The sequence below is a fragment of the Narcine bancroftii genome, chromosome 4 (assembly GCF_036971445.1).
Source record: "Narcine bancroftii isolate sNarBan1 chromosome 4, sNarBan1.hap1, whole genome shotgun sequence".
In the NCBI taxonomy this organism is placed as follows: Eukaryota; Metazoa; Chordata; class Chondrichthyes; order Torpediniformes; family Narcinidae; genus Narcine; species Narcine bancroftii.
Genome location: NC_091472.1, coordinates 91,724,325 through 91,745,835, shown reverse-complemented (window position 1 = coordinate 91,745,835; position 21,511 = coordinate 91,724,325). Strand labels below are relative to the sequence as shown.

At 40.1% G+C, this 21,511-nt stretch overlaps 1 protein-coding gene across 4 annotated transcripts in view; it reads left to right on the top strand.

Moving 5' to 3' along the window:
• Positions 1-21,511, top strand: part of dzank1 (double zinc ribbon and ankyrin repeat domains 1) — a 151,997-nt gene that overhangs the window by 129,779 nt on the left and 707 nt on the right. For all 4 annotated transcript variants that reach the window (XM_069932015.1, XM_069932014.1, XM_069932011.1 and 1 more), the window contains 7 exons: positions 7,276-7,379; positions 10,242-10,316; positions 12,454-12,553; positions 15,645-15,739; positions 16,668-16,748; positions 17,793-17,920; positions 21,127-21,201. In XM_069932015.1, the coding sequence (XP_069788116.1) occupies positions 7,276-7,379; positions 10,242-10,316; positions 12,454-12,553; positions 15,645-15,739; positions 16,668-16,748; positions 17,793-17,920; positions 21,127-21,201 (658 nt within the window). The remainder of the gene's footprint in view (positions 1-7,275; positions 7,380-10,241; positions 10,317-12,453; positions 12,554-15,644; positions 15,740-16,667; positions 16,749-17,792; positions 17,921-21,126; positions 21,202-21,511) is intronic.

The following is a 21,511-nucleotide window of genomic DNA, read 5'->3' as shown; positions in this document are numbered from 1 at the left end:
GTAGGAACAGCAGTCTATTTCTACTTACAGAGGATATTATTAAATTTATTTTTTCTCATTAGCTGAATTAAATGGCAAATATCTTGTATCAGCCTTTATGATAGAAGATGCAACAAATTCCCATTATTATCAAAAATTAAATATTGCTATCAATGAGGAATTAGTATTAGGCAAACTTCATCAGACTAACAGTTTTAAAAGTATAGGGACATAAAAAAAAAATGTAAGGAGCAGAAAATTTAAAGAGCAGGAAGGACTAGGCTGTCCAGTCTGTAGACCATGCTCTGCCATTCAATATATTATTTAATAATGATCAGGCTATGAACTCAGCTATACTTGCCCACACGAAATATACCCCTATTATTCAATACGATAAAAATGTTTTTACTTTAACCACTGTGTCTACAAATTAATGTTTTATTTAACAATAAAAAATCTGATGGTTTGAATCTGAGGATGCTCTAGAAAATGGATGCAAAGATGGTAGATGCATTAATTTTAATCTTTCAATCATTATGGGGGAGAATGCTTCAGAATTGGAAAATTGGCGATTCAAAAAGACGGAGATGCAAAAGAAAATGTGTAATTACAGGAGTTAGTCCAATGCTCATTATTGGAAAGAGAGTCATTGAAAGCAACTAATTGGACCATTTGAAGAAAAATTGGACTTGCTTAAATAGACGATGTGGTCAGTATGAATGGGCTGGGATCAATTATTAAGGAGACAATAGTAAAACACTTGGAAGACATAACCTATAGGAAGAATAACAATAAAATAGAAAGAGTGCAGAGGAGATTAACAAGGATGTTCCTGGGACTTGAAGAACTGAGCTATAGGGAAAGGTTTGGACTTGATTCCCTGGAGAGTAGAAGAAGGAGGGAGATTTGATAGAGGAATTTAAAATTATGATGGGTATAGATAAATGGAAGGTGGCTTTTTCAACTAGGGTTAGGTTAGATAAAAACTACAGGGTTAAAGGTGAAGGGGAAAAGTTTAAATGGCACATTAGGGGGTACTTTTTCCTGCAGAGAGTATTAGGAATATGGAATGAGCTGCCAACTGAATTGGTAAATGCAGGCAAAATTTTGACATTTAAGAAAAATTTGGACAGGTACATGGACAGAAGGGGCATGGAGGGATATGGTCTGGGTGGAGTCAGTAGGACGAGGCAGAAAAATTGTGGTGTAAACTAGAAGGGCCGAAGAGCCTGTTTCTGTGCTGTAGTGTTCTACTATTCTATAGTTCTATGATCAAGCAGTCGGCATCATTTCATGAAAGAGAAATCTTCTCTTAACCATTGCCTTTTTATGTGGTCACAATTTTCACTGGTGCATATTTGCTTCCATCCATGCTGTAGGAGACAGCAAAGCTACACTCCCAGATGAGCTCAATGTCTTCTATGCCTGATTTGACCAAGGAAGAGCCACTACACACCCACATGTCCCTTCATAATCCTCTACTGTCAGTATCCAAGGATGACCTATGGGCTGCCTTCGAGATAGTGAATCCAAGATAAGAATCCAGTCCAGACAGAGTACCCAAGTACTGAAAACCTGTGCTGACCAACTTGCCATTGGATTCACAGAAATATTCAACATCTCACTCCAATAGGGCGTAGTACCCACGTATTTCAAACAGGTTTCAATTGCACTACCTGTGCTGAAGAAGAGTGGTAAACTGCCTAAAAGACTACTGATAACTGGCACTCACACCCACAGTGAAGTGTTTTGAAAGGCTGGTGTTGAAGCATATCAGCTCCTGTCTGAGCAGTGACATAGATCCATTCGAATTTTCCTACTGCAGCAATAGGTCTATGGCAGAAGCCATCTCACTGGCTCTACACAAAGCCCTGGAACACCTGAACAGCAAAAACACATACATCAGTTCAGCATTCATGCCTTCATCACCTCAAATCTGATCAGAACACTCCAGGACTTGGGTCCCAATACCCCACTGTGTAAATGGAACCTAGATTTCCTCACCTCCAGAGCATAATCAGTGAGGATTGGTAAAAATATTTCCTCCACAATCTCCAACAGTACCGGAGCTCCACATGGCTGCCTACTTTCCCCACTGCTCTACTCATTTTACACCCATTACTGTGTGGCTCGGTATGATAATACCATTAACAAATGTGCTGGTGATACCACAATAGAGGGTTGTATAAAAGGGGGTGATAAGACTGCATACGGGAGGGAGATTGAAAACTTGACTGAATGGTGTATGAACAACCTCACAGTCAATGAGAACTTTAATTAGCACATTATTTATTACTAATTTTTTTCTCTGTATGTCACAGTTTGAATGCATATCCTTCTTGTTTACATTTCTCTTTCCTATATATATCTTTTCTTGAGTACAGTTTTTTTGCCCTCCCAATAAGTAGAAATTTTGCCTGGCCTGCAGGAAAAAGAATCTCAGGGTTGTATGTGATGTCATGTATATACTCTGAAAATAAACTTGAACTTTGATCCTCTACATAATTAATATCCAGTGCCCTCCATAATGTTTGGGATAAAGACACTTTTTTCCCTTTATTTGCCCCTGTGCTCCAGTTTTACATTTGTAATGGAACAATTCACAAGTAATTAAAGTGCACATTCCAGATTCAAGGTTATTTGTGTACATTTTGGTTGGACCAAGTAGAAATTACAGCACCTTTTTTACATAGTCCCCCCTTTTCAGGGAACCATAATGTTTGGAACATTTCACTTCACAGGTGTTCGAGAGTACTCGGGTATGTTTAATTGCTTCATTGGTTCAGGTATAAAAGAGCAAGGCTTGCTTCTAAGCTTTTGATCACCTTTGGAGTCTGTAGTTACCATTTTTCAACATGAGAATCAGAGTTGTGCCCATGAAAGTCAAAGAAGCCATAAGGAAGCTATAAAACAGGAAGAGACATTGTCCAAACCTTAGGATTACCAAAATCAACGGTTTGGAGCATCATTAAGAAGAACGTACTGGTCATCTCAGTAATTGAAAAGGGATTGGTTTTCCAAGGAAGACCTCCACTTCTGATGACAGCAGAATTCTCATCATAATGAAGAAAAATCCCCAAAGGTATATCCAACAGATCAGAAACACTCTTCAGGAGGTATAGATTAGGTTATATCAATGACTACTGTCCACATATTTCATGAAAAATACAGAGGCAAGATGCAAACCCCTAGTTAACCACAGAAAGGAAGGCCAGATTACAGTTTGCAAAAAAGTAAAAGAGCCTGCAGAATTCTGGAAAAGGGTCTTGTGGACAGATAAGACCATAATTATCCTGCATCATAGTAATGGCAAGGGTAAAGTGTGGTGGCATAAAGGATCTGCCCAAGATCCAAAGCATATTATCTTTGCCATGGTTTGCATTTTGCAGTGTAGCCTCTGTATTTCTGTTCATGAGGTCTTTTATGTCATTGACACATCCACCCCTGCCTCCTGTAGAGTGTTTCTGATCTAGTGGACGTATGCTTGGAGATTTTTCTTAATTGTGATGAGAATTCTTCCATTATCAGCAGTGGAGGTCTTCCAGTCCCTTTGCAATTACTGAGTTCACCAGTAAACTTTTTTCTTAATGATGTTCCAAACAGTTGATTTTTGGTAATCCTAAGCTTGAGCGATGTATTTTACAGTTTTATTCTTGTTTTTCAGCCTCGTAATGACTTCTTCAACTTCCATTGGAACAACTCTGGTCCTCATGTTGAAAAATGGCAACTATTAAACATACCTGAGTACTCACAAACACCTGTGAAGTGAAATGTTCCAAACATGTATAAAAGGTGCTGTAATTTCTACATGGACCAACCAAAATGTACACAAATAACCTTGAATCTGGAATGTGCACTTTAATTACAATGTGAATTGTATGATTACAAATGTAAAACTGTGGAACACAGGGGCAAAGAAAGGAAGAAAGACCCTTTGTCCCAAAAATTATGGAGGGCACTGAAAATTGTAAACAGCTGTGATCACTGGCCCTGAATCCTGTCATACTCCTCTGGTCACAGGTCAACTTGAAAATTATCTCTTTTATCCCTTCTCACAGTTTCCTGACAGCCAACATCTATCCATGCTCATTTATTACCTCCAATACCATGGGCTCTAGTGTGGTAACCTTTTGAGATCTACCTTGTAAAACAAGTGCTGTAAATCCAAAAGCAATGCATCTACTTATTCTCCTTTGCCACTCTAGTCAAGATTTCTTCAAAAACAAGCAAGACATTCAGAATTGATGTTTCCTTAATGAAACAGTGTTGACTCCTCTTGATCAGATTTTGTATTTACAAATATTCTGCTCTTTCTTGCTTATTGAACAATACTCATTATTTTGGATGGCACAGTACTACTGCAGCTCAGCTCGAGAGACCTGGGTTCAATCCTGATCTCCAGTACTGTTTCTTTCTGGAATTTGCACATTCTCCCTGTCACTGTGCAGGTTTCATCTGGATGCTCCAGTTTCCTACCACATCTCAAAGATATGTGGGTTAATTGATTTTGATAAATAGTAAGTTGTAGATTCTTGACTCTTGGTGGGGCGGGGGTAGGTGGTTGAGGAGGAGGGGGAAGAGTTAATGAAATGTGGGAAGAATAAAATGGGATTAATGTAAATGGATGCTTGATATTCATTATGAATATGTTGGCCAAAAGGTCTATTTCCATGTTGACTAATTTTGTTTTTCGTACAATAAATGACGATATCTGAATCTTCAAGTCCTGCACATCCAATGAAACATGGTCTACACTGGTTCCTTGTTTCTGCAGTGGCTCGGTGTGAAAATCATCTTATTTCAAGTCCCTCTTTGGTCTTTCCTTTCACTATCACTGTATCGTCCTTGGAGGGTTTATCCAATTCTTGAAATTTGCTCATTCCTAATTTTCTTCACTCCATCATCAGGCCATACTTTCAGATACCTCAGAACTTCCCTATCTCTTTCTTGCAACCTCTCCGTATTCAAGGTACATAAGACTTGCTTCATTAACCAGATGTTTGCTTACCTGATCTAATGCATTATGTGGCTTTCTGTCTGATGTTCCATGTGAAGCCTGTTGGCATATACTAAGTGTTTATTCAAGATTCCTTTATCACCATGTAATAGTACAGGACATCCCAGAGGCTTGAGAAATATTGGAACGAAATATTTCAAACTTTCTGTATTTTTAAAAAAAGTTAATTTTAACTCCTTTATTTGGTATTGTTGGAGAAAGTGACATAACTTTAATGGCATCAGATCTGCATGTATTTAGCTTTTATTTCTTATTGCTAGGTGGGGGATGTTGCTCAAATGGAGAGACCTTACCCCACCTATTCATGCTCAATGGCTACATGATGTCATGTCATGTTTAAATTAAGAGATTAGATTCTCAATTTCTGATTTGAATTAAAATTTTCAAACACTGTGAGGACCCTTTTTGAATTACTTATATAATCTTTGATTTGATATGAAGGTGGAGACTAATGAAGTGATTCATCACTCTGATAAGAATTCTGTCTTTTTTTTTGGCCAAACAGCTTCTTTCTTGGTAGAGTGTTTAGATTTTCCTTTTTTAAAATAAAATATTAATACAATGTAATTTGTTTGATTCTCCAAGTTTCTTGTGCCCTGCACCAGTGCACTGCTCCCTGGACTCTCTAACCCCTTATGGGCCTCTACCATGCACTGGTGCCTCCATCTTGGGAACAGACTTCCATGTTTGCAGGATTTTACTACAAACACATTAACAGGCCATTTAAAGCCTGTATGAAGCCACCAGCATTAAGACTGGGCAGTTGAATCATTCAGAGTGACTCTGCTCTCCTGGGTCTGCACCAGTGGGCAGTGCTGCCATTACAGCACCTTCAGAAGCTCCACCATTTTTTCAGAGATGAAATGCAATGCAAGATACACTTTGATACAAGTATCAAATAAAACAGTAAATCCTTACAGAAGGCAATTTTGTGTAATGCTGGAAGTAGTTCAATTAAACAATTCTCGTCCATGGTCTTGACCCAAAACATTGACCATCCCACTTCCTCCAGAGACGTTGGGTGACCTGTTGAGTCCCTCCAGCAATTTGTTTTTTAATTCCAATGTAATTTTTAAAAAAAATTTAGTTTAAAATTTAGAGATACAGCATGGTAACAGGCCCGTGCCACCCAATTACACCCAAATGATCAACAACCCCTGGAACATTTTGAAAGGTGGAAAGAAACTAAAGCACCCAGGGAAAACTCACCAAACACAGGGAGAACATGCAAACTCCCTACAGACAGCGTGGGATTCAAACCTCAATCCTGATCGCTGGTGTCGGATGCAAGGATCGACAATGAGATAGACAACAGACTCGCCAAGGCAAATAGTCTGGAAAAACAACCAACTGAAAAACCTCACAAAGATTAGTGTATACAGAGCCGTTGTCATACCCACACTCCTGTTCGGCTCCAAATCATGGCTCCTCCACCGGCATCACCTACAGCTCCTAGAACGCTTCCACCAGCGTTGTCTCCGCTCCATCCTCAACATTCATTGGAGCAACTTCATCACCAACATCGAAGTACTCGAGATGGCAGAGGCCGACAGCATCGAATCCACGCTGCTGAAGATCCAACTGCGCTGGGTAGGTCACGTCTCCAGAATGGAGGACCATCGCCTTCCCAAGATCGTGTAATATGGCAAGCTCTCCACTGGCCACCGAGACGGAGGTGCACCAAAGAAGAGGTACAAGGACTGCCTAAAGAAATCTCTTGGTGCCTGCCACATTGACCACCGCCAGTGGGCTGATATCGCCTCAAACCATGCATCTTGGCGCCTCACAATTTGGCGGGCAGCATCCTCCTTTGAAGAAGACCGCAGAGCCCACCTCACTGACAAAAGACAAAGGAGGAAAAACCCAACACCCAACCCCAACCAACCAATTTTCCCTTGCAACCGCTGCAACCCTGTCTGCCTGTCCCGCATCGGACTTGTCAGCCACAAACGAGCCTGCAGCTGATGTGAACATTACCCCTCCATTAATCTTCGTCCGCTAAGCCAAGCCAAAGAAAGAAAAAGAAAGAACTGCAAAACTAACCATGCCACCCTTGGAAACCTTAACTCCTTACACATAGTGCAACATTTCTGGTTGTATTTCAAACTTTCACATTATCTTTAATTTGCTTTTTAGATGTTGTTTCAACATAAACATTTTTATTTCTATATTTTTACAACAGTTACTAATTTCAGACTTCCTATTAATATCAACAGCTGGATTGAATTTGGGAATAACCTGTCTGAACAACAATCTCTCACCTTCTCTTTGCCTTGCAGGTTATTGGAGAATGCAGTTGGATCATATCTGTGCACATTTGCGCAGTTATGCACACAACAATGCTGAATTTCGAGCCCTTATTGGAGAACCTCAAATGGGAAAAGTAAGCAAGCTAAATCTTTGGATAAACTCTTGAAAAGTTGATTCAGTGGTTGAACACATCATTAAAGCAAGTAGTTATATTTAGACAGTGCTTTTCACATATTTAAGCTCACTGAGGGATCTCTTTAGGTGATGTGGAAGACATGACATCAGGAATACTGAAAAATCAGGTGTCAAATCTGATGAAGCTGCAATGTCTGAAACACCAGGCAATGGATGGGGAAATATGAAAACTGCAGATGCTGGAATCGTAAATAAACTGAGAGAAGCTGGAGGGAATCAGCAGGCCAGATGGAGAGTCAACGCTGACTAACAACTAACAATTTCTCTCCATAGTTGCAGTCTGATCCATGAAATCCCTCTGGCTTCTTGTGCAATGGATAGAACCAAGCAGTCTCAAAATCAGCAGATCAAATTCAAGCTCTGCAGTCCTGCTACATTGAGTTGGGGATGGTGGTGATCAATGAAACAGGCTCCAGGACATCCCCATGCTCTGTTTGGCAGAACCAAGAAAGCTTGTGTTAAAGACAAGCTGAAAACTTTTGTAACCACGTCTTCAAGTGCCGAATGAATGATTCTTCTTGGCTTCCTCCTGAGATTCCGAACCATTGCACAAACCAATCAATACAATCCAGTCCACATGATATCAATAAATGGCTGGGACCATGGGATACAGCAAAGGCCATGGGACCAGCAAGTACTGAAGACCTGCACTGCGGAACTAGGGGCACCTTTAAGTGTTGATCCAATGCGGTTGTAACACTGGCATCCTGGTATACTGGTATATTCTGTTCACTAAAAGCAGGACAAATACAATGAGATTAATCACTGCCCAATCAGCTGAATTCTAGAGGTAACACTCACTGCCCTTGCACTTGATGAAGTGTGGCATTAATGCACTCTGGTAAAATTGAAATCCACGGGCATCAAGGGAAGCACTCTAATGGGTGGAGTTGTACCTCACACAATGGAAGATGGTTGTGGTTGTTGGAAATCAGTCATCCCTGCCCTAGGACATTGTTGCAGGAGTTTCTGCAGCCATCTTCAGCTGATTAATCAATGACCGTTGTGATAGAGAATATAGATATGTTTTTGGGTGATAAATTGGGGCAGGATTTTTAGTGTAGGTCACATACAAACACTTTAAAACATATCTCATTTAAAATACTAGAGCTCTGCTCATGCTAGAGCCTTTGAAAAAGTTTTTGAGAGTGCCCAAGAGACTTCACGAATGGATTATTGTTTTGAAAAGCAACAGATGAAAGAACTTGTCAGAGCCACAGACTGTCTGGAGTGGAACTTGCTGTTCTTGGAGGGTCATGTGGTTTTGCAAGCAGAGAGAGTCAAATAGGTTCTCTCTCTCAGAGAGAGAGAGAGAGAGAGAGCAGTTCTACAGTCAGCAGCAGCAGTTGGGACTGGAACAGGACAAGCTGGAAAGCTTGTGGAAAACCTCATTTGGAAGATTGGTTGTGAGTGCTTAGTTCAGGCTGGTCAAAGCCCTTGTGGTTCAGGCAAGAGGAGAAGACTAGCTATCTAATGTTTCACTTGAAATAAAGGAAACAAAAAGGAACTCTGTGGTGACCTGAAAGAAAGAGGTTATCATCTGGAGGACAAGTTTCTTTGGCAAGACAATGAAGTGGCTGATTAAAAAGGTATCAATTGTGGGTGTCCTGGAACAACAAATCTCTCTGAAAACTGATAAGAACCTTCCTGAGTGGTAACCATTTATCTTTCAAGCACCAAAGCCTGGTGAACTTTATAAATGTTAAATTCTGTGCACAGTATAAGAATTGCCTGCAACCAATGAATTTGGAGGAATGAGAGGTGAGATTGGACTGTGAATCAAAGAACTTTTTTGAAATTACACACACATTACATACATGTGCACTTAGAATTAGAAGGGGGTTAAGTTAGGTTAGTTAAGTCAATAGGGATAAGTTAAAGTGTGATTCTGTTTTCATGTTTAAAGATAATTAAAAGCAACTTTTGTTTAAGTGACCATTTGTCTTGGTGAATATCTATTGCTGCTGAGTTTTGGGGTCCTCTGGGCTTGTAACACCTTCTTCCCATCACAAGGGACATGTTTGCTGCACCTGCAATTAAAGCAGCCTATGTCAGTGCCATAAAAGTGCCATGCACTGACCATCTCCAACAAGAGCTGACCTTGATAATCAATGGCATTACCATTGCCAAGTCCCCCACCATCAATATCCTGGATTCGAACCCAGATCACTGGCATTGTAATTGTATTGTACTAACTAGCTGCCCAGTGGATGAAAGGATAAGGGCAGATAACCAGGCCATTATTATAGGCCAATTCTGATGGTGTACTCCATGGGAGAAAAGGTCTCTTTTAGATGAGATGTTCAACCCGTTATTCATTTTTTTCAAGAAGTGTCCACTGCTGCAAGGCCAGCTACTGGCCATACCTAACTGCCTTGAGAAGGTAGTGATGGGATCACTACCTTCTTGATCAATTGGGTCACATAAAAAAGACTGGATTATGTTTTTGTTTTTGACGTGTGCATACTATCAAATAACTAATACAAAAGCAGTGACAAAAGATACTCTCCATTGGTGGTGCTGGTCAAGGTTTAAATATTGGCCTAAACATTATGGAAATCCCTTCAACATAGGAAGACAGATAGAGTTTTGGAAGACGATTTTATCTAAAACATGCTGTCTCTGCATACAACTGGAGACATCATCCTGGGGTACTGTACTGAAATCTACCTTGTGAGGCTTGAAAACCCCCTGTAACTAAGTTACCAAATGAGCTATAGCTAACACCTGCAATAGATGATGGTTTCACTTAAAGAAAAATTGTATTAGATTAACTGCTGTTTTATTTGTGTCCTGACAGATCACATCAGCTACAGTCCATGAAGACGGATATGAGCTCAGTCTCCGGCTGAATTTTGTTCTTGCAGGAAATAAGGTCTGTTTACTCTGGATCAAGGCAGTTATCTGATAGTTATAAAGCAACATCAAAGTCTTCAGTAATGTTTCTCTATCTTATTTTATTTATTTTTTTTAAATCTTTTACATAATCCATTTACTCTTAAAATGTTGTAGTTTGCATTTTGTTTACACATAGATGAACCATTAGTTGAACAGAAAAAGGATTTGCTCCCTAGCAAGTAATGCTGCCTTTGTTCTGACAATTTTGATATTGGGATGGTCAAGACTGAAGTTTTTTCTGCAGTATGATTTACAAATCTTTTCAATTTCATGGATTTTCACCCTCCTGACTACTCCTGGAATGGCTTACAGAAGCAAGCCAGCTAAGAGTGGAAGGGGGAGAATGAGAGATTACACCAGTAATCAGAAGCACTGGTGAAGGGAGCAGTGACAGGAGCCTGATGGTTTTTTCTAATTCATTCCTGGCATTGGGAATTGGCTGCTTTTTGTTGCCTTTACTTAGTTGCCCTTAGTTGAACTGATAATAGTTAATGGAAGCATCTTTTTCCCTTGAAGTGAGCCAGACAAGCTGAATACACCAAAAGTACCATTCATTGGCTGAAACATACAAGATCCTAATGCTTCCTCACATATGGGAGAATGCAGGACTAGGGGTTACCATTAAAATAAGGGATCAATTGTCTTCTTTCAGAGGGCATGAGATTTTGAACTTGTCTACTTAAAAGGCTGAGGGAGTACTTGGAATATTGTTAAATCATAAGGGACAAGATTCTGAAAAGCAACAAGGTGAAAAGTTGCAACAGACAGACAGAAATGAGAATTGAGATTATATTCAATATATGATTGAATGGCAGAGGAGGCTCACAAGAATGAGTTGTTTGCTGCTTCTCCCTATTCATATATTAATAGCATTATACAGCATGGAATAAGATTCTTAAGCCCAACAAATTGTCAGGTTTGGCATAGTCATCATGGGCCTATGAGCTATTCTGTGCTATACTTTTTTATAATCTAAGTCTATGTCAACCAAGTTGCCTATTTATGCTAATTCCCTTTGCACCATTTTGTCCATTTTCCTCTAAACCTTCCTACCCATTGTATTTTCTCAGACATTTTTGATGGTTTTGAATGACATTGAAAACTGGCAAACTGCTGGAGGTGTGTAGTGGAAAGTGTGCTGACTGGCTGCATCACAGCCTGGTAGGAAGGCATCAATACTTCTAAACAGAATGCTCTGCAACAAGTAGTGGACACAGGCAAAACTCTCCCACCACTGAGAAAATCTACATGGAACGCTGCTGTTGGAGAGCAGCAGCAATCATCAAGGATCCACAAAGCTCAGGACACATTCTGTTCTTGCTACTGCCATCAGGAAAGAAGAGGTGCCACAAAACTCATACCACCAGCTTCAGGAACAGTTGCTATCCTGCCACCATCAGACTCCTAAACAACAAACTCAATCAGAGATTTATTTAAATGACTTTTACTTTGTACATTATTTTTTATTGAACATTTATTTTCTGTATCACACAATAAGCGTGTTTACATTTCTTTCTGTTTACATTTCTCTCTTTTGTATACCTATCTTGAGTGCAGTTTTTCTTACACTATCAGTAAGCAGAAATTTTGTGGGACCTGCAGGAAAAAGAATCTCAAGGTTGTATGTACTTTGACAATAAATCTGAACTTTGAATTTGAATAATTTTCCCTGCCTCTCGATTGCCTATGGCAGCTCATGCCATATATCCACCACTTCTGTGGAAAAGCTTTCCCCTCTAACCTTAAACCCGAACTTCTAGGTTTAGTCATTTGGACAGGCAGATGGATACAAAAGGTTTGGAAGAATGCAGGGTGAATGGGACTAATGTAGTCATCTTGAATGAATGGACAAATAAGGCTGAAGTGCCTGCTTCCATGCTTCCATGCTCTGTGTATCAATGAGAAAATGCTGGAAATACCTATGGAGTAAGAGAGGAAGTGGTCATAAATTACCATTCTTTCTTCGTAGGAAGTTTTCAAGAGCTGATACCAGGTGTGTTTGAAGCTCTGAAGAGGTACATACTTGACAAATAATTTGGTGAACTGTCAATCCATGAAACCTTGTGATAAGAAGTCATTAGCGGATGCCCCTCTCTGATTTTTTTTCTCAACAGAACATACTATCTGGAAACATGGCAAAGATTTCAGAGAGCAATTACTTGAGCAGCGTGACTGAGGGGAGAGACCTGCTGTATGGCAGTCTGACCAATCTGGGTAAGTTTTCCTGCGTCACGAGTGGTTAGTCAGCTTAAGAGAAAACGGGTGGATTTATAGGGCAAGATTTCTCCCCACAAAAATGTCAACAATTTGGTGCTATTTTTGTGGCAGAAGACTGGTTTCCTTCAACAAAATGTGTGAGCCATTTCAATTCAGAAACCAGATCCAACTCAAAGTGAGGAAACACCACTTCACCTTTAGAACTGAACGCATCCACAAAAACCCTCCAATCTGTGGATTCCACTGTATGTTCGAATTAATTTGAAAAGTTCACTATAATACAGATAAACTCCCCCTCCACTTTTTTCATCTGTGTATAATCTTTGGATAGTTTATATTCTTGGACATAAAATTTGTTTTGGTTCTCTACCATCATTATTCTCCTATAAGAACATACATTGCTGAAGATCAAAAAAAGGACATCATGTTGCTCCATTTGCCATAATTCTGCTTTCCCCACTCAAGTGATATCCTCTTCCCCCTCCAGTTCCAAGCTACAGAACAATGTAATCTATAGCTTGGTTAGACAACTGAATGTGCCTTAATTGTCATAAACAACAGTAAATTGCTGTCTTTGTTTTTATCATCTCCACATCCCACCAATTCAAGACCTGCCACTTATCCTAACTCTCATTCCTAAAAATTGGACATATCCATACGTTTGTGCATAAAAGTTGTTTTGTTTGCTTTGGATTTTGCTGGTTTGTTACTCAGGACAGAGACTCAAAGCAGTTCACCTCACCACATTTAACATTTGCCCATCTTTCCTGAGCACAACTGATGACACTTACCGAGATACAGCGGGTACTTCCACATTTATCAGCAGAAATTAGTGGTTAATGTTGCAACCTTGTCTCACTCACAAAAGGAGTAAACCCCACAACAAGTCCACAAAGACACACAAAATGAAAGGTTTTCACTGGGACGACAGTGTTTGGCCCACTGCTTCTGCTAGGCTCTACTTTCTGTGCTCCAGTTTTGTGGAGAAAGATCATGTTATTTCTTGATTACACACCTGAGTGCAAGATACTGCAATCATTGGTCCTTTCGTGAAATACCTCCCTCAGCATTACTTGCAGCCATTCATGGCACAGGCAATGATCAAGCCAATCTATCATACAGGAGAACCCCATTTCTCCCTTCCCTCCTGCAACCCCGACCCATTTTTCTTCGCCTCCATGGAATCTTTTATGCTACTAGATGAAATGCGAAAGTGGGTAAAGAATGGCAGATGGAATTTAACTCTGACAAGTATGAGGTATTGTACTTTGGTAGGTTAAACCAAGGCAGGCAGAGTGAATGATCGTACCCTGTTGGATGGCAAAGAAACTGGAGGGTACAGATACGTTTTTCCATGAAAGTGGAGAGAGAGGTGAAGAAGGCATTTAGCATTGAATACAGTAACAGGCACTTCATGTTACAACTGTACTAGACGTTGGTGAGACCACACTTGAAGTATCGTGTGCAACTTTGAGAATGATGAGTTCATTGTATCATGATTATATGCATCGAAATTCGTATTTGCAGCAGCTGAAGTATGAGGAAAAACTACAAAAACAAAAAAATCTACAATTGTATACTTAATTGAATTAAAAAGAAAATAAATAGATAATATTTATTCACAGTTATCCTAGTACAAAAAAAAGTGACTCAATAATAGTGCAGACAGACCTTTTGTGGAGTTGAAACAGTCCCTGATTAGCCTAACAAGGGAAGGTTCACCCTAATATAGGAAAGATATCATTAAGTTGAAAAGGGGGCAAAAAAATTCATGAGAATGTTACCGCAAATGTTAATGGGACTTGTTGCAGCTACATAAAACCTTGGTTAAGCTGGTTGTTTTTGCTGGTGTGTCAAAAGTTATGGGGAGATGTGATAGAAGTTTATAAAATTATAAGTGGCATTGGTATGATACACAGAACCTTTATCCCAGGGTAAATATGTCACCCACTAAAGGACATGCATTTAAGGTGAGGCAGAAAAAAGTTAAAGATGTGTGGGGCAAGATTTCTTGCAGAGTGGTGGGTGCCTGGAATAGGCTCCCTGGCAAAGGAAGTGGTAGAACCAGATGCCATAGTAGTGTTTAAGAGGCTTCTAGTCAGATACCTGAATATGCCCAGAATAGAGAGATATATCACATGCAAATAGTGGAGATTAGGTTTAACTTGGGCATCCTGTTCGGTTCAGATCCAAAGCTGAATCTTTACTAGCTTGTCCCTATGGTGACTATTTTATGTTCTATAGAAGGTTTTATTCCCTGCAGCATAGGAGACTAAGGTATAGATAAGATAAATAGCCTATCCTTCCAGGGTAAGGGAATCTAAAACTAGAGGTCATATATTTGTGAGAGGAGAAAGATTTAAGAGACCCAAGGAGCACAATTTTTCAGAGTACTGGGTATATGGAAGTGATACAAGCAGGGACAGTTGTAACTTTCCAAAGACATTTAGACCAGAACATTGTTAGGAAAAGTATTGAGGAATGTGGACTGAACGCTGACTTGGAGAACATGGAGAAGTTGGGCCGAATAGCCTGTTTCCATGCTGTAAAGCTCTTAAAGTTTGTACTATGAGAAAATGTAAGACTCTTTGGGAGTTGTATTGAATGGTTATAATGAAAACAATTAGAGGATCTGACAAGAGCAGCTCACAAAATGGATCTTCATTCATCTATCCATCTAACCCAACATTATCCAACCATTCTCTCTGTAACCCCCAGGCTTATCTCTGCTCTAACCAGTTTGAGTATTACTTAGTGTGATTAAATTTCATGCCGTGATCCAAAACTAATTCTTCACTAGGTTGCTTCTGTGTTCCTTTGCCCTATTATTGGAATTTAATTTTAAGTTCCCAAATGAACCATGTATGTGGTTGTAGCACAACAGGCAAAAGCTTTGTGCTTAGTTAGTTTTTGAAAAGGGAATCAAATGTAACCTTGAATCATCTTTGCAACATAGACATTCAAATAAAAGCTAATATAATCCAATGAATTGATGTTATGCAACTTTAAATGGTAACTGCATTGTTCAAAGTGTAAGATATAAAAGGCTTTGCTGTCACCTTTCTCAGTGTAATGTTCTTGTGTCCAGGTAGTGAGCATCAGTCAGGCACAGCTGACACCAACAAGAAGCCAAAACAATCAAGGAGGAAAATAGAAGAGTTGGTGAAGAAAGACAGACTGCCAGTTAGTATCTTTCTTTGAGTATTATGGACTATTAAATACTGACACCAACTGATGAGAAACATTTGCCCAGGACTTGTATACTTAATTTCAGTTTGTGTAACAAGATACAGCAGTCCTCTGATGTGTGGCAACAGAAAATTTTGACAAGCGGAATGGCCATACAAACCAGCTCCTCGCCTAACAAATAAATACTGTTCACTGTTTTTGAATCTTACCTCAGATTCCTGTTGCTCCTTTTGTATAAGAATGTATATTTTGACTTAATTCCCAAATGTCCCAACTGATTTAAAGAACATGACAGATCTGTCTAACACACAAGGGTAGAATCCTAACAAATTTGGAATAACAAATTTGGACTTTACATGGTATTGCTGAAACTTCCCAATCACCCAAAAACTTCCCAAAAATCCATGCCCAGAGAGCTGAGGACTTTAGGTCAGGAGGCAAAGGGAAGTTATATTTTTAAGTTATTTTGCATCAGTTTAATATTTTTAATCGTTCATAATTACACCACAGGGCTAGGAACCAGGTATTTAGCAGAGGTGGGGGCAGGATTTTGCAAGCTGTCAAAGCATTTGCTACTGATGCGAGTCAACTAGTTAGATTACAGCACTCTGCTAGCTTCATTACCACTGTTACAATAATTTCATCTTATCCCAATTAATAGTTTTCAAATTGATATCACTTCATAGTCCAGGCCCCTGAATTACTTTTTGGGCCTAGTCTTATTTTGATGAAGAACCTTTGACATGAACCATCGACCCTTTCATTTCCCAGAATGCTTTACCCACGTGCTGCAGTATTCTCTGTTTTTGCTCTGAATTGACAAGTTCAGCATTTCCGCCACAGGGTTATCATGACTGTACTCAGAATACACATCAGTCCTGAATCTGCTTGTGCCAAACATCTAAACTCTATCTTGCTGCAGCCAGAGGACCAGCAGTTGCTGAAAGAAGTTGGGCCAACTGGCTTGGGAAGAATCTCAGAAGTGCAGCAGTTACTTGATGAAGTAAGTTGGTAGTTCCAGATTCATAATGGTGAACTGTTCTATAATAATTGGGCCTCATCATGGTTAGTGTTATAGTTAGCTAATTCAACGCCAGCGATCTGGGTTTGAATACAGCGCAGTCTATAAGGAGCTTGCACGTTATCCCCGAGTCTGTATGGTGTTAGAAGGTTAATTGGTCACATGAATGTATTTGGGTGGCATGGCTCATGGGTCTATCTCTTAAAAAAAACTAAAGCATCTGACAGTGGGCCAGAAGACACAGATTAGACTAAGTGGCAAAAGAATTTGAAGGGAATTGAGAGTTTTTTTCATGCAGCTATTGTAATGAATTGGAACACAATATCCAAGAATTATATAATCAGACTCACGGTAGGGTGATACACATATCCCCCCTCCCCTCCTAGTATTACTCCCACTGCCTTGGAAAAACAACCAACATATTAAAAGACTCATCCAATCCAGTCACAATCTCTTTACCCTCCACCCATCAGGAAGACTCACAAATGAGATCATGCACCACCAGATGAAGGATTGTTTCTTTCCTGCTGTAAATAGGGGCTAGGGTGAATGAACCCCAAAATAGTGCAATTATGTTGATCTGTAATTCTGCACTTTTGTACTGTCTTGATACTACTTGCCTGCTCGCAAAACAACCTCTATCACTGCCATTGGTACATTTGACAATAAACTTCAACTTGGTCTAATTTGTTGCATTAAATTGCCTCAGGTCTTGATGAGTCAAAGAAGAGTCCAGGGAAGGGGGTGGGGTGGTTTTGCTGGACCAGCATTAGAGGTTACAAGGAAATAAATATGGAAATGGAACGGAAAGCTGGTGTGGACCCAAGTGCATAATAATCTCCTCCGTCAATATAGAAATACAGCCACGTAACTTCAGGAGGGACTCAAAAATGGGAAAAGGGAGTTGTGACCAAAGTTTTGAATGGACTGTGCAACAGGTCCATAAAACTACAGAAGTTGCTCTTTTAAAATCCTGTTATCACAATTTGAAAAAAAACATTGTGCTCTTTGTCTTTGACTGTTCAGGGAGCAGATCCAAACTGCAGCAATACTGATGAGAGGCCGGCCTTAACTGTGGCTGTTTTGAACCAACATCATGAGGTGGTGCCAGTTCTGGTGCAAAAGGGAGCCGATATTAACCAGCAGTCAGGCCAGTAAGTAGAAACTATTTACTGGTGTTTCAAAGATGTGGAATGGTTTGTGATTGTGCAATGGAACTTTTGAAAAAAGTGTCATTTACCCTTGCTGAGATAGGATGTACTTTTGGATTGGGTTGGGTTGTAGTACTTGCTTTAATGACATACACTTGTTTACGCAAGCTATCTAAGCAATTTACAAGAATAAAACAAAGCCCTGGAGAATATCATTTAGTCTAAAAACTCACATGCAATTATAGTTCTACTGTTCAACATAATTTAAACGGTTAAAATTCCATTTTGAAGTGTTCCAAATGGATTTTAATCTTTTAGACTATTTTCAATGTCATTAGCAGAGGTCATTGTTAACAGACCTTGACTTCAACACTCGGGGATGTGTGGCAATTAGAGAAGGTGGCAGATCACAGGCTGATCACCTGGTGAGGCATTCGTTCCCAAACCTGTTGCAATCTTAAGGTCTGATTTTGGCTGGCTCCGAGAATCACAGGCTTACTGACACTACAAATTGGAATTCTTGCTGCAAGAGGTCCTGGGGGTAATAAAAGACAGAGGACTTCTTCTTCCTGTGCCCTTTGCCTGATGTTCCAGAACAATTTTGGATTCCTAGGGAACTGATGACTGCTCTCCTTCAGGCTGAAATAGCAGATTTACTTCAAATGACATTATCAAAGTCATATCTCCACATTTAAAGAGATCTCTCCTAGCATGGGGAGCATGGGGAGATCTCTCCTAGCATGGGGAGCAAATTGAATCAGAAAACCAGTGGTTAAATATCGAACCAACTTAATTGACCTGCAGCGAGTTAAGACACAGCTAATGCATTAAAATCATAGTCCCTGACATTCCTCATTTTTCCCATACGGCAAACTGGATTTATGAAATATTCAGCACAACAGAACCTAGCCAGTGCTCAGTAAGAACTTCTCTTTATCACTTTTCTCTCAAGATGATACATCCTCCATTTAAATGTACCTCTCAGCCTGGCCCCATAATTATGCCACATTTGCACTCTTTCTAACCACTCAGTAATTATTTTTTAAGTATTTATTAGTTAAGAAAGTCCTTTTATTATTTATGATTTTGGTTTCCCCACAAGTTATCCACATTTTCCATCTTAAACCTGTTTAAAATTTATTAAGACTTCAATTAGGCTAGAGATACTTCCCACGGGTGAACTGGCCCTTGTAGGAAATGAGGCCATGAAGAAGGAAAGCATCAAGAAGTGCAATTGATTTTACCTCAGTGGATAGGTAAGCGTCATCAAGTTTGCGGATGGCACAACAGTAATTAGGTGGAAAATTGTGAAATGGTGTGAAAATAACGTGTCAACGAGGACAAGACAAAGGAGATGATTGTGGACTTCAGAAAGACCACCTTCCATGACACATCAGCAAATCTATAGGAGTGAGAGTAGAGAGCACCATGTTCCTTGGAGTCACTTAACTACACACATTTCCTCTCTTGGGAAGGCACAACAGCAACTGCACTTTATGAGAAGACTGAAGCAGGCAAGCCCATCAGTCACTAATATGTCAACCTTCTACTGGAGGTCTATTGAGAGCATCCTGGCTGGCTGCATCACGTGTGATATGGTTACTGCAGTGAAATAGATCAGAGGTCAATCAGAGGTCAATAAGAGTGGCAGATAGGATCTACCAGGATTGTTGTCTGATGACGATGTGCAAAATCACTGAGGACCCCTTCAATCCTGCACACTGCATCTTTCGGCTGCTTCGGTCAGGAAAGAGATACAGGAATATCAGAGGCCGTACCACCAGGCTGAGGAACAGCTTCTTCCCATGGGCAGTGAGAATGCTGAATGACCAAAGGAACTGCTCACACAAACCATCTGAGACTCTCATCGTGAAATTATTTATTTATTTGTATATATGAATACTTGCCCTGCTTATGTAGTTTGTCACCTCACTGACAAAAGGCAAAGGAGGAAAAACCCAACACCCAACCCCAACCAACCAATTTTCCCCTGCAGCCGCTGCAACCGTGTCTGCCTGTCCCGCATCGGACTTGTCAGCCACAAACGAGCCTGCAGCTGACGTGGACTTTTACCCCCTCCATAAATCTTCGTCCGCGAAGCCAAGCCAAAGAAGAGAAGAACCATATAACAATTAAAGCACGGAAACAGGCCAATTTGGCCCTTCTAGTCCCCACTGATCCAAGTACCCTCCTCTAATCCCACTTACCAGCACTCTGCCCATATCCCTCCATCCCCCTCCCATTCATATACTTATCCAACTCTTTCTTAAATGACAAAATTGACCCTGCTTCCACTACCTTTTCCGGAAGCCCATTCCACACAGTAACCACTCTCTGAGTAAAGAAATTCCCCCTCATGCTACTCCTAGACCTTTGCCCAACAACTCTCAACCCATGATCTCTTGTATCCATCTCTCCTACTTTCCACATCAACTCTATCTATCCCTCTCATTATCTTAAACACTTCTATCAAATCCCATCTCAGCCTTCTACTTTCCAAGGAACAAAGACCTAATTTGCTCAATGTCTCCTTGTATTCCAGATGCTGAAACCCAGGCAACGTTTTTGTAAATCTTCTACGTTCCAAGGAATAAAGACCTAATTTGCTCAATGTCTTCTTGTATTCCAGATGCTGAAACCCAGGCAACATTTTTGTAAATCTATCTTGTTAATATAAATCGGTGACCAGAACTGCCAATGCCTTGTACAGTTTCGTTATTACTTCTCTACTCCTATATTCTATGCACTGATTTATATAGGCAAGCATACTAAAGGCCTTCTTCACCACCCTATCCACATGCGCTCCTACCTTCAGAGAACAATGCACCGTTATTCCTAGATCTTTCTGCTCCACTGCATTCTTCAATGCCCTCCCATTTACCACATATGTCTTGCTTTGATTGTGTGTGTTATGTCTAGTTATATGACTGCATGTTTTGCGCCAAGGACCAGAGAACGCTGCTTCGTCAGGTTGTGCAAACAGATGAAAATAAACTTGAATTGAGGTCTAGGGTCAATTAATGATCCTGCCTAGTTGGCATAAAGTTTTAAAAATAGAGGATGGCACTTGCAATGGTGGAGCTACTACTTTATTAACTTATGTTCAAATAATAGTCTCTGTTTTGGTTTAAAACTCAAGAATGTCTAGGTAGCTCCTCAGGTTAAACACAAATTCAATAAATTTAAAAATGTGTGCTCTTCCACTACAGCCTGAACAACACCGCTCTTCATGAGGCTGCAGAAATGGGAGCTCAGGGAGTGAAATGTACAGCTGTTCTACTTGGGTAGGTATTCCTTTTTAGTTTTAAGTATTTTGTAAAGACAGACTTAAAAGGAGTAACTGGACCTCTCCTTCACTGACACAATGGGCCAAATACCCTCTTGTAAAATGCCATGTAAGTATTGTGGGGGTAAATTGTTCAAACTCAGCAATTGTTTTGGGTAAATGTGTGAATTGTTCCAAAGGATCACAGGTTTGATCATAAATTGTGTTATGCATTCTGACTTTGAAGGAGGCAGCAGAGCCCTTGGTTTAGATACCCAGAGGGAGGGACAAGGGTGAAAATGGTATGTCAGCCATCATTACTACGTACA